This window comes from Neophocaena asiaeorientalis, unplaced genomic scaffold (genome assembly GCF_003031525.2).
Source record: "Neophocaena asiaeorientalis asiaeorientalis breed wild unplaced genomic scaffold, Neophocaena_asiaeorientalis_V1.1 scaffold56, whole genome shotgun sequence".
Classification (NCBI taxonomy): Eukaryota; Metazoa; Chordata; class Mammalia; order Artiodactyla; family Phocoenidae; genus Neophocaena; species Neophocaena asiaeorientalis.
This window is the reverse complement of record NW_020175837.1, coordinates 2,921,886-2,934,113: the sequence shown is the minus strand read 5'-3', so window position 1 is coordinate 2,934,113 and position 12,228 is coordinate 2,921,886. Positions and strand designations below refer to the sequence as shown.

The following is a 12,228-nucleotide window of genomic DNA, read 5'->3' as shown; positions in this document are numbered from 1 at the left end:
GAGGCATAAAGAAAACATCCAATTGTACTTTCTATCTGGGGCCCTGTTCGCATGGGCTCCATCCTATATGATCTCTTCTCCAGTGTGGACATCCATCAACATCCAACACTTGGGGACCATCCATGAATTTATCCATCCATCCTTCATGCAGCCACGCATTCATCTGTTCATTCAACGGACACTTATCGAGATCCAACCATCTGCCAGGCTGGGAAGGTGCAGGGGCCACAGTGTTGGGCAAAACCTTTCTGAACTAAAACCACAAACAACTGAGGACACAGACTTTAAACACTAAGTAAAGAAATAAGTGCATTATTACAACTTGTAAGAGGGGAGAGGAAGGAAAAGAATGGACTGCTCTGACAAGAAGCTACAAGTAGGAAGGCCGACAGGGGGGTCAGGGGAGAGCTGAGGGATGAGAAGGCGCTGCCAGGGTGGGGATGGAGGGTGGGTGTATGAAGGGTGGAGCAAGGCCCCCATGGGGTGTCCAAGGCCCGAGGGGGGCAGAGCCTACCTACCCTGTGCGAGCACTGAGAGGAGCTGCGGGGGGCAGGGACTATGCTCCCCCCACCTCCTGCCCTTCCTCTGCTGGTCACATTGCAACCCATCAACGTCCTTCTTCAAGCTGGTGCCCAGAGAACAAGGCAGCATCCTTAGAGAGGACAGATCTATGAAGCCCGAGCCAACTGCCTCCCCCTGGGTTCCAGACCTCATGTTCTCAGTACAGGCGAAGACAGGGATATGAATTTTACCTTAATCTGCGATGGGGCCCTTGCAGTTCCCACTTCACCCAGAAAGGAACCATCTGAGCTAAACGGATCTGAAGCTGTGAGACAACCATGTTTTGAGAGTCCAAATCCACTGCGCTGGTTGGGGCGACAGCCAGAACTCAGGAGCTCCCGAGGGGAGGCCCAGAGCCCCAGCTCTGCAGAGAGGGGCCAGGTCATGGTTGCCCTCTCTGCAGCTGAGATATTCTGAGGTTCACTTCCTGCATCTGGATGGATTTGGAAAACAGAGGACGAGGTGAAAGAGGGCAGAGCTTATAGCGAAAGGACCCGGCTCCAAGGACCTTTGCGCCATTTACCAATACTGTCATTTCTACAGCTGCAGGTCCTCAACTGCGAGACGGGGAGTGGTAACAACTGGGACCTCATGGGGGTGGGGGGCGTGGAGTACGTGTGATGACTGGTAAGCGTGCCTGTGACCTGCTAATTCGATCGCACATTTTTGGCCGAGATAATCAAGCAGAGAAAACACCGTCTCTGCCTCATTAACAGCAGGAACTGTTTGTATCCCTCGGAAAATCACTTGTTTGCAAAATTCGTCTGTCTTTATAATCACAGTGTGTGCTCACAGCCCTGTTTGGGCTGCTAAGATGATTGCATAATACGTCTCTTACAGTAATTGCCTCATTTCTGCAAAAAAAAAAAAAAAGGCATAATGTTTTCCTGGCTCCCTAGGTCTTCAGTACCCAGAGAGAATTTTGCCTCATTATGGCAGCTCTCCAAGGAGAGGTATTTTCCTGCATTTATCCACTCTGATCACCAGAATATTCACTTTAATAGTCACGGTCAGGTATCCATATAGAGTAACACCTAGAAAGGGGGTGTTCATTCACGCACTAGGCAAATGTGTGAGTATTTATACTCCACTCTAGTTAGTATGCTAAACCCTGGGAATACACTGCTGAACAAGATAGGGCCTATGTTCTCAGGAAGTTCTGAATAGATTTGAGGATTTATTCAAGAAAACAGGCAATTTCATGAGAAGACAGTGGGTATAAGAATGGGTTAAATATCAAGGAACCACAAGGGCACAAATGAAAAAAGGATGGGCGTGAGTAAGTGGGAGGAATCGGAAAAAAACAAAGAGAATGGCAAAGTAACACACATTTTAAAGACAACAAGATACATTTCGCTGTACAGGTTTAAACACGTTTTCAGAGACTGCCAGTTGGTCCTAATGAGTATCCCATTCCCTTATTATAACAGTAACACTTCATAGCAAATATCACGCAAGAAAATAGAAGAGTCGGTATTCTTGCCTGGACCATCTGTGCTGAGAAGTCAGCTCCCTCCCCCAAGGAATGTATTGCCAATTGTTAGAAGCTACTAATCTTTGCTTGGGAATCCAAGTGTATTGTCAGGGTCAGAGGCAGGAAAACAGAATCAGACCAGATATTTTATGCACTAAGGGATTTTATGTAGAGAATTAGGTGCTAGACAAATGGACGCTAGGCACAGCCTCGGCGACTGCCTCTCCACCCACAAAGAGAGTGACCAGCTAGTGGCAAGCTGAGTAGGCTCCTGCCACCACCACAGGGCTGCCTGTTCACAGCCAGGAAGCGAGTGAGGGGACGCTAGGACACCGTGATAGAAAAGCTTAATTTCTCAGAGCCATGCTTGTGGCAACCACAGGCTAAACATCAGGAGGAAACACCCAGCTCACTTCCGCCTTCCCAAACTTGCACAGGTGCGTCTAAATGAAGGGACCAAATTTGCATCTGGAACATGGCTGCACAGGAGTCTGAGACACGTAATTTTCAGGGACCAGAGTCTACACTAGAGGAAGGCACTGGAGAAGAGAAGAGAACTGGGATGGATGATGGGGACCAAGGCTTGCCCTCCATCACACTGAGGAATGGCAGCCCCCTGGCTCCCTCCTGCGAGGTTCCCTTTTCTGCATCCTTTGTCATGGTACAAGTTTTTGTAGGAGCAATGTTTGTGTGGTTACAGGGATATCTACAGCCGCCTTGAGAGAAGTAGTTAGGGTACCATTACTAGCTATGGGATCTTAGGCATTATACTTAATCCCTTTGTGTCTTTGCTTCCTCACCACAAAATGGGGATAATATTAATCCCAACCTCAAAGTCTGCTGTGAGCAATACATGAACTAATAATACAGGTAATGGTCTCAGAACAGTGTTAGACATCTAATAAGCAGCTATTTATATTTATAGTATGGGCTAAAAATACGGCCCTCTATGGCAAAGCTCCATGATACTTACTGTGCAAAACCACTAGTAACCTGAAACATTAGCTTAGGCCAGTACTATTTAAATTTTTTGCATTACTCATTCTGTACAGAACATATAGAGATGTATTAAGTTTCTCAAAAAAAGACTGCATTTGCTGGATGATACTTTTTTCTTCCAGTATGAAGAATCCTACCTCCTGCTCCACAGTTTACAATAGAGAAAAGATCTTTGCAAAATTTTGAGTCACAAAGTTCTAGTGAAGCTTACAGAAACAAGCACATCTAAGAAACCAGGAGTACTTATCTTGCTTTGTCTTCAAAATGAAAACTAGAGCTGTGCTTCCTACACGTTAATCTATAATAGAAGAGTATACAACAAAGATTATTGCTGTTGAGAACAGAATGGGCAAGTGAGCACAGAAGCAATTAAACGAAGAATTGGCCCACTACCTAAGCCCAACAGAAAAAATACAACATTGCTTCCATTTTGCAGAGCAACTGGTGCCTTCTGATAACCAATCTCAGAAAAATCTCCAAGGATTCTCCCACTATCTCTAGACTATGGATTTACCAAATAGCAGGCCAGGAGATCTGGGGAGAATCTACTTGCCTTTCACAGTACAAAGCCAAGGATGTAGAATCTCTGTTCTCCTGTACTAGGAAGGGAATCTAAGGATAAATGGCAGGGGAGGCCCTAAAAATCAGTGCCACTCTGTTTTCTGTGGCTTTTCCCTCAGATTGTTTATTTGAACACAAGTATTCTCACTGGTTGTACCATAATTAGGAAGCACAGCTTCAGCTCTTCTATATTCTAATAGAGTGCCCGATGTACAAGAAAAACTTCAGTTCTTCAAGAGTTGATGTCCGTAAGGAAGCATTCTGGGAGTTTCTGTGTGCAGGTGTCTAGCCAGAGAGAAAAGTTTAGCTTTCATCCTAAATCATTACATTTTAAGGCTCAGCATATTAAATGCTTCTTAAGGGCAAGGGTTGGGTTTCTGTACTTATTCTGTAACTTCCCATAACTCCTAATGTGTGGTTTTCCACAGTGGAACACCTGACAGGCAAATATTGGGAAATAAGAAAGTGTTTCTTGCTCATGAAAGTATAGGAAATGCTGGGTTATACCAAGTAAAGTGTGCTGCTTACTCCAAGCTTCTCAAACCTTTAATATATATTGTGAGTCTCTAAAGTGGGGCAAAGTAGGCAGATTTTCCCATCCTTATTTAACCATAGAACTATTTCCCCATGGAGTGATAACTGAAATCCGCTGAAACTAATGTGTAGGATATGAGTGCTATTCATGTGGCTATTATATTCACGCCTTCATCCATCATTGCATTATCCTACTATAGTGTATGAGTTTTGGTGAAAAATGGATTAGGAAGCTGGAGATCTGATTGAGAAACACTTCTAGACAAAAAGTTCCAAAATATACAAGAAAGACTAAGGGATATTGAGGATAAAAGGAAAAGTGTCCATATCTGGAAAATCAAAGTCCTGGAAGACCAAAGGAATATGAAACTACACTGGATGAACTACTAGTCTGTTGGAAAAAGAGATATTGATGAGATTACAAAAATAAATGGGGGTGAATATGGTAGTCTAGACAGGGCTTCTCAGCCTTGGCACTGTTGATATATTGGGCTGGATAACTCTGTTATCTTTGTTGTGGTGGAGCTGTCCTGTGTATGATAGGCTGTTTGGTGGCATCCCTGGCTTCTACCCTGCAGATGCCAGAAACACCCGCTACAATGTGACATCCAAAAATGTCTTCAGATATTACCGAATGTCCACTGGGAGGCAAAATTACCCTTGATTGAGACCCACTGGACTATGATTAAAAGCAGTCCATAAGAACAATAAAAAATGTATAACTTTGAAATCAACAGATCTAATGGAAAGCAGAAAAGAAGAATCAAAGAAACAAAAAGAAAACACAGTAAATAAAGAATCTAAAGAAAGATGGCAAAAATAAGTCCTAATAGAACAGTAAGTATAATAAATATAAATGTGCTATTCTAGCCAATTTAAAGTCAGAGACACCCAGATCAGAATAAAAAAGCACACACAAAGAGCTACACTTAAAAAAAGATAAAGGTTGAAAATAAAGAAAAGACAAATCAAGTAAATATGAAGCAGAAGAAAACAGAGAAACTACCTGCCTTAAATAGTTAAAAAAAAAAAAAAAACCAACAAAATTCAAGGCAAAGAATAGCACAAGGGGCACAGGCAGATCTGTAATAATAACCTGTAAGAAACTGTAGAGGAAAAAGATGTAAATATCATGAACATTCATGCACTTAGTAATCAGCATCAAATCTGCAAAGCATAAAACTTACAGAAGCAAAGGTAGAAATAGATGAATCAATTAAAACAAAATTCTTGGCTAGTGATTTTGAGACACTCCATTCAAAAAATGGAAGAGACAGAAAATTAGAATATACAATTTATGTGATTGAACTTAAATACACACACGAGAGAGAGGGAGAGAGAAAGAGGATCCTTGCTTTGTGAGTTACCCTATGAACTGAAACTTGTACATATCCGAATTGTGTCCTGTTTTGCATGGTTCTATGGGAACTGTTACCACTGTATATTTATATAACATAAAAATATTTATATATAAATATTATATACATGTATATTAAACCTTTGTATATATTGATATCTATGTATAAGATATCTATATCTCTCTCTATATAAGATAGTGTCTATCTCTAGATAGGTGACAGATAGGTAGATAGGTAGAGTGAACCTTATTCACAACAAAAATACACTTTATGATCATACATGGAATATTTATAAACATTGAACAGGGATAGGTCACAGAAGTCTCAAAAAATTAAAAAAATAATCAGTTTGATACAGACCATAATCTCTAACCTCACACAGATAAGGCAACCAAAAGGTATGGAAGAGAATACATGTCCTCAGGCATCAGTCTATGGAAATCCTTCAAAGATGCCATTTTAGGAAATTTTAAATCTTAATTTTGCTCTGAGTTATCATCTCTTGATTTGTTGAAATTTAAATGCATGAATGTACTCTAGCTTCATTATGATTTAAATTACTGAGCAAATTCTAGCATGGTATAGGGATAGCATGGTATAGCATGGTATAATAATGATGTGATTTATTAAAATGCTAAATTTACCAGAAGGCTAGTTTTGCGAATTATGAGCATATTATGCCTACTTTACCTATTCAATTATATTTTCATAATTTTAACTGCATACTTACTTCATGTTTCAGCAGTTTTAATAAGGGCTCCTTCCAACAGAGTCAAAGGAATGGCTATTTAAAAAAACTGATCATGCTAAAGAGGGTTTTAAGATATTAAAGTCTTTAAAATACTGGAACGTAAAAGGAAGAGGTGAAAATACTTGAATAGATCTGCTCTAATTAATTTAGCATTCTTATGGTTAGAGGTCTTGTATTCTTCAATTTATGTATCCTAACCCAGTTATACAATACTGTTCCCTCAGTGCGCTGAATCTTTAACACTAAGTATAGGACTCACAGATAATTAGCTTTTACTTGTCAAAGTCAAGTAGGCATTACTGAATGAATAATTGCAAAACTATTTCCTAGGAATACTGATGACTAGCGAATCTGCCACCAAGTACTTGTTTTTGACCAAATCACAAGCTTCTGCCTGTTTACTGACAATTAAGATCTCTTTCCAGGTCCCTGTGGGTTTGGTAAGAAGCTTTTGTCTATAACATACAACTGAAACAACTGAGCACACGTCTAAGGGCCATGGTTAGGCTGAATGAAGCCTGGGAATTAGGGTAATTTGCCATAATGCATCCAGAGACTAGAGCTACCTGACAAGTTAAATCAAGACGCATTTATTGATCAACAGGCAGTAAACGCACAGTATCTCATCAATTCCATTCAACGACCCTGAGAAAGTTATTTCTCTACTTTGAAGAAGGAGGCTGAAGTTCTGGTGACTATACCTGGCTGAGGCCACACATCCAGCCAGTGGTAGAGTATGATTCTAAGCCAGGTCAAGCTGTCACTGAAACCCCAGGATCTTTCCCCTTTCTGTGTCACTAGGGGAGAGAAAACTTCATCATGCTCCTCCAGTTCAGGAACCACTCCATAAGTGAGGGTAACCAAATGCAATCTCACTGTCAAAGTAATGGTAATACTTTTATTGTCCCATTGCTGGGTTCCTGGCTGAAGACAGCACTGGTGACTCGGTGACAGTGTCAGTGAGCAGGGCCACACATCCCCTTCCAAATGCAGATATCTCATTCACTATGGCTGGAGAAAAGTCACGTTTGTCCGGAGAGCTCTGGAGGGCAGAGCTGAAAGCATCACAGACCTGGCCTCACGGGGACATTTAGGTTTCCCACTGATGTGGAATGGCCCATACGTGATATTGCACCCAAAGGTGCCAAGATGTCCTCATGGTCATTGTGGGGTCTGCTGCCAGGGTAGGCAGCTGTGTGGCACTGGGAACCACTGACTTGGCATTTCCTCAGTTGTGAAATGACAGATTAGATGAAATCACAGAGCTCTATGATTTGCTCTTTGGCAAGGCACGGCAAATCCGGAAGGTCAGTTACTAAGGACCCACCAATGATGAACTTTTAAGATTCACGGAGAATTGTGGATTTGGAAGTTGCTTTTGAAATGCTATTCTGCCGAAAGCGTCGGCATTTTGCATTAAATCACTTCACAGTTATATATGTGCAGCTACTGTGAGAAGAATAAACTGTCAAATTGAGATTCTCAGAGGATGAACCGTGTTTACTTCTGTCTCAGTCAAAATGTCATGTTAACACCAGATCTTGTTCATTCATGGAGCTTCCGGACACTTCATCCCGCCGACCATCCCTTCCTTCCTCAGACACCCTCTCTCTCGTCTTCTATGACGTGGTCCCCTGATTCTCATCCTACCTCTCCATCACGCCCCCATCTCCTTTTTGAGTTCCTCTTCTGCCTCTCTCTCTAATAGGGACCTTCTGGTGCTTTCTTTCTACACCCAATCCACGAGTGAATTCTTCTACTCTCAGGGCCAATTATCCCAGATCTACACCGCAGCCTGGATCTAGGGCTGAACTCCAGATCCATCCATCCCTTCCCCATGGATGAAGGTATCCACCTTTCCCCGCCTGCCATGCTCTACTCCAGCTGTTCCTTGACTCGAGAAATGCATGCCACTGACACCACTGCAGGAAGGTACAGCTGTGAAGAGCTGCTTCAAAACTAGATCTGGGGCCAAAAATCTAATTGCCTAAGGTGCTGAACAAGTAACCATCATCATTAAAGTAGGGATAGGTGGCGAGGAGCCTGTGACAAAACTGAAGGTGCAGGCTAGTCAAAAGGGGGAAGTTAATGCTTGACTCTAGCCCACTAGAGCCACAGGAATTATGGGATCAGTCAGCCAAACTGAGAGCTTTTGCACAAGAAGCTAGAAAGGTGGATTTCAGCGAGAAATCTCTACTTTTTGAAATACTGACAACGAACCAAATTTAAAACAATATGGAATAAACAAAATGTGCTTGGTGGTCTGTTCTTTCGCAGGCTCTGTTTGAGACAGATGGTACTCAAACACCGATTCCAGAACTATTTTTAAAGCCAATTAAATTTTACCTGTTTGGAAGTCCAATTTAGTTGAGTAACCACTATTTGTGTAACAATTTCAAAAATTATGTTTTTCCATCTTTACAGTAATGTGTGTATTGTAAATTCACTAACCAAACTGATTGCAAGACCTTCAAAAGACCCCAAAAAATTTCCCTGACAGCTAGTTAGTCAGATAAGAGCCCCCGAATTTTATCATAAAGATGATCCGGGTTGCAAAATACTCGTAACAATCCTTTGGTGTCTTTGATAGTCAATGATGCTAAATCTGGCATTTGTGTGTCTGAATGTGCAAACCTTTCATTGTACAGACTGAACGCAGAAGGCCTGGCCTCTGTTGAACTTGAACCGTCCCCTCACCCCACCAACAATTACAACCTTCACTTGTGGATTTACCAGCGTGAATGTGTCAATTTTCACCACATCTGATTCCACCACGTAAAATAGGTGAAATACATTTTCATGCCAATTTCTCTTCATAATTTCAAATTTGTGAGATTTATTTTCTCCAGTCACTCTCCTTTCAGCCAGCGCAACTGTTCCTTAGCCTGTGGTGTGCCTGTTCTCGCTGTCTGTATCACCCATTATGTTTTTGGAATACAAAGCAGTAAGAATCTTGAAAGAGCAGGTGAAAAGAGGTCTACGATTATGTTGAAAACTAAGTGAAATTACCCCACCTACATGTGCATACCTTGGTTGCGCATACGGTGTTGCTTTGGTCTTACAGACACATGGATTTGAAAACGAGCTTCTCATATTAACTTACTCATAAGCAGAAGAGCTTCTATAGTTGCAAATGGTAATGACATTTGTGTTCAGCCACACCTCGTCCTGCTGTCTCGTGATTCTTTTCCATTGAATAGAGCTGGCAGGTGAAGCCTCATGTGTGGTCCTCTGTGCGTTAGAATTTTGTGTATAACACATTTGATTGTGAATTGTGCGTTTTAATGAAATGATCGAGTTTGCTGAAATAGTAAGGCATCCGTAAAAGTGAATCATGAATTAATGTACTTGTTGGATGCCCAAACCACACTGCTAAGACCATTATTTCCGTGGCACTAAGTGCTGTTCTACTCACCGATGAGGTACATGCCAATCCAGTCCCCAGCGTCCACTTCCTCCTTTATGTCCCAGTGGATCACCAGGTCCTGCGAGTGCCCTATGTCGTAGTAGGAGCTGCTGACCATGAGTGTGGAGCGGCTGTCTGAGGTGACCAGGTCGGTGTCGCTGGTGGAGCGGGGGATGGTGACAGCGCCATGGGGGCCGGTCCTAATGGCCATGCTGTGGAACTGGCCCGGGTTGTAGCTGTGGCGGAGGGGCTCCTTGCACCGGCGTCGGTTCTGGGAGTTTCTGGATGGAGATGCCATGGCGGCCAGGCCTAAGAACCTGTTCTGGTACAGATTCTGTCGGGGGTAAACAGACAGTCAGCAAGGGGCGGGAGATGCCGTCTACACCGTCAGTCACTGTTTGCACAGGGAAGGGAGGATGTGCTGGGGGAAGCCAGCTGGGACAGAGCAGCCCTTTTAGGAAGATTTGAAATAGACATAGAGCGTCTTCCTCGGGGCCAACGCTGTAGCTCTGGTTCATGCCGGGAAGGCAAGAACTAAATGCACACTCACCAAGGGGCCGTGCATTTGTGCTCTGCTGGGGTCTCAGCCTCCTCTAGCCGGCTTAGTGCCAGAAGGCCAGGAATGTCTGCAGAATGGCCCTGGAGGTGTGACTGCCCCCAAACGAAGTGCCATCTCTTGAGTTCTCCAGCATAAATTCAATTGGATCCAATTTTACCCTTCTTTAGGGGAAATGATGGTTATTATCATTGCACATTTTAGTGATCCCTGCAGCATTCAAGACCCTACACACAGCTCAGAATTAGAGGCGGTCCCTGCTGGGTGAGGCAGTCACTTTTTCTCCATTTACAGCTTTTTCACTCTATAGAATGTCTCTGGACCACCTGAAATTCCTATAAGGATCTCAGATATCCTAGTAATATTCAGACACCACCGTTTTCACTAAAACCCAATCTCAGAGGACCATGTCTCCCTCAGAGCCAATGTTATTGTAGAAAACATTGCATCCGTGGAGGAAAAAAATGCATGTTTTTTATTGTTTACAACATGGAGCACTTAAAACTAGCTGAGCTGATGCAGAGCAATGACCCGATTGTTTTGGAGGCAGATAGCTTTGAAAACATGGGGAAAGGAGCATCCTATGGAATTAGAACAAGGGATTCTTTTTTTTTTTTTTGCGGTACACGGGCCTCTCATTGCTGAGGCCTCTCCCGTTGCGGAGCACAGGCTCCGGACGCGCAGGCTTAGCGGCCATGGCTCACGGGCCCAGCCACTCCGCGGCATGTGGGATCCTCCCGGACCGGGGCACGAACCCGTGTCCCCTGCATCGGCAGGCGGACTCTCAACCACTGCGCCACCAGGGAAGCCCTAGCACAAGGGATTCTTTTGTGAAACAAGCAAGGGTGATTTTGACTTCATCAAAGTATACTACAATTGGGATTTAAATGTACATTTTGGGGGCTCCTGGCTATAAAAGTACATGCTGTTGTATAACAGTAAAACTTTTGTTTTCAAGAAGAGAAGATTAAGGTCTTAAAATGTGTTTAATCATGCAGTTTAGGTCCCAGAGACTGTAGCTTATTATACACATCAATCAAATGCAAGTTATTGACTTTTTGTTTACCAGCCACAAGGACCAGACCCCAGCACCAGTCTGCTCTTCAGATTATATAAGTCTATTTAGCAGTAATTTAGGCCTATACTTTTTCCATCTTCCAAGACCAGGGCATTTGTAAAGAGTCTGTTAACCTGATTAAGCACGGCATTGGTATTCGGAGTCTTGGGCCTTAATGGCCATATGGCGGGCCTATTCATTCATTATCTGAGTCTTTTGTTAGGAATTTTTCTAGCCCCACTGGTGGTTACCATGGAATTACTATTGGTGGAAAAGCCAGACTTCAGAAAGCATCTCATCACACTATTGGTACCATATGTCCTATGTTCTAAGCAAAAAAAAAAAAATGCTAGTCACTGCAACAGTATGAAAATAGATGGGCCACAGTGTTTCCTGGAAACCAGTCCACCTCTCAGGAAGACAGGCACAGCCTTGAGCCCAGGAAACCTGGACAGCCCAGCCACCTGACAGGCACCCTGCCTTTTCAGGCCAGCTCCAAGAGGATCCCAGTAACCTCAACATCCTCCAGGGTGCTTTGTTCAGAGACCTTTGTAAAACCTCCAAAACAAGGAGGGCTGTTGCTACAGCATAATCTTTCTTCGGTTTACACGTACTTTATGTGCACTAATAGTATCTTACAGTATTATCATGGAGATTAAAAATGACTACTTGGGGTTAAATGAGATAATCAAGTATATCTTATGCGTTAGACCAAACTATGGGCAAATCTGGAGCAGCACGTCCCAGTTTCCAAGCTGTGTATCCCTGGACAACTTACTTGATCTCTCTAGTTCTCTATTTCCTCATCTGTAAAGGGGTTGCTGTCAGAATTTAATGAGATACTACAAGCCGAGCTCTTACGATAGTGAGTGCTCAATAAGTAGAAATCTACTACTAAAATATTCAATAGTACTGAAACGGAGGTCCCAGGCAGTCAGCCAGGCTCCCGCAATGGCCCAGGGTCCCCTCAT

The 12,228-nt window shown here is 43.0% G+C and overlaps 1 protein-coding gene across 1 annotated transcript in view; it reads right to left on the bottom strand.

Annotated features, from left to right (window-relative positions):
• LOC112391570 (E3 ubiquitin-protein ligase HECW1-like) overlaps positions 1-12,228 on the bottom strand; it is a gene marked incomplete at its 3' end in the record, with an annotated part of 310,339 nt that overhangs the window by 78,049 nt on the left and 220,062 nt on the right. The window contains exon 2 of the mRNA XM_024732942.1: positions 9,654-9,978. Within this exon, the coding sequence (XP_024588710.1) occupies positions 9,654-9,978 (325 nt within the window). The remainder of the gene's footprint in view (positions 1-9,653; positions 9,979-12,228) is intronic.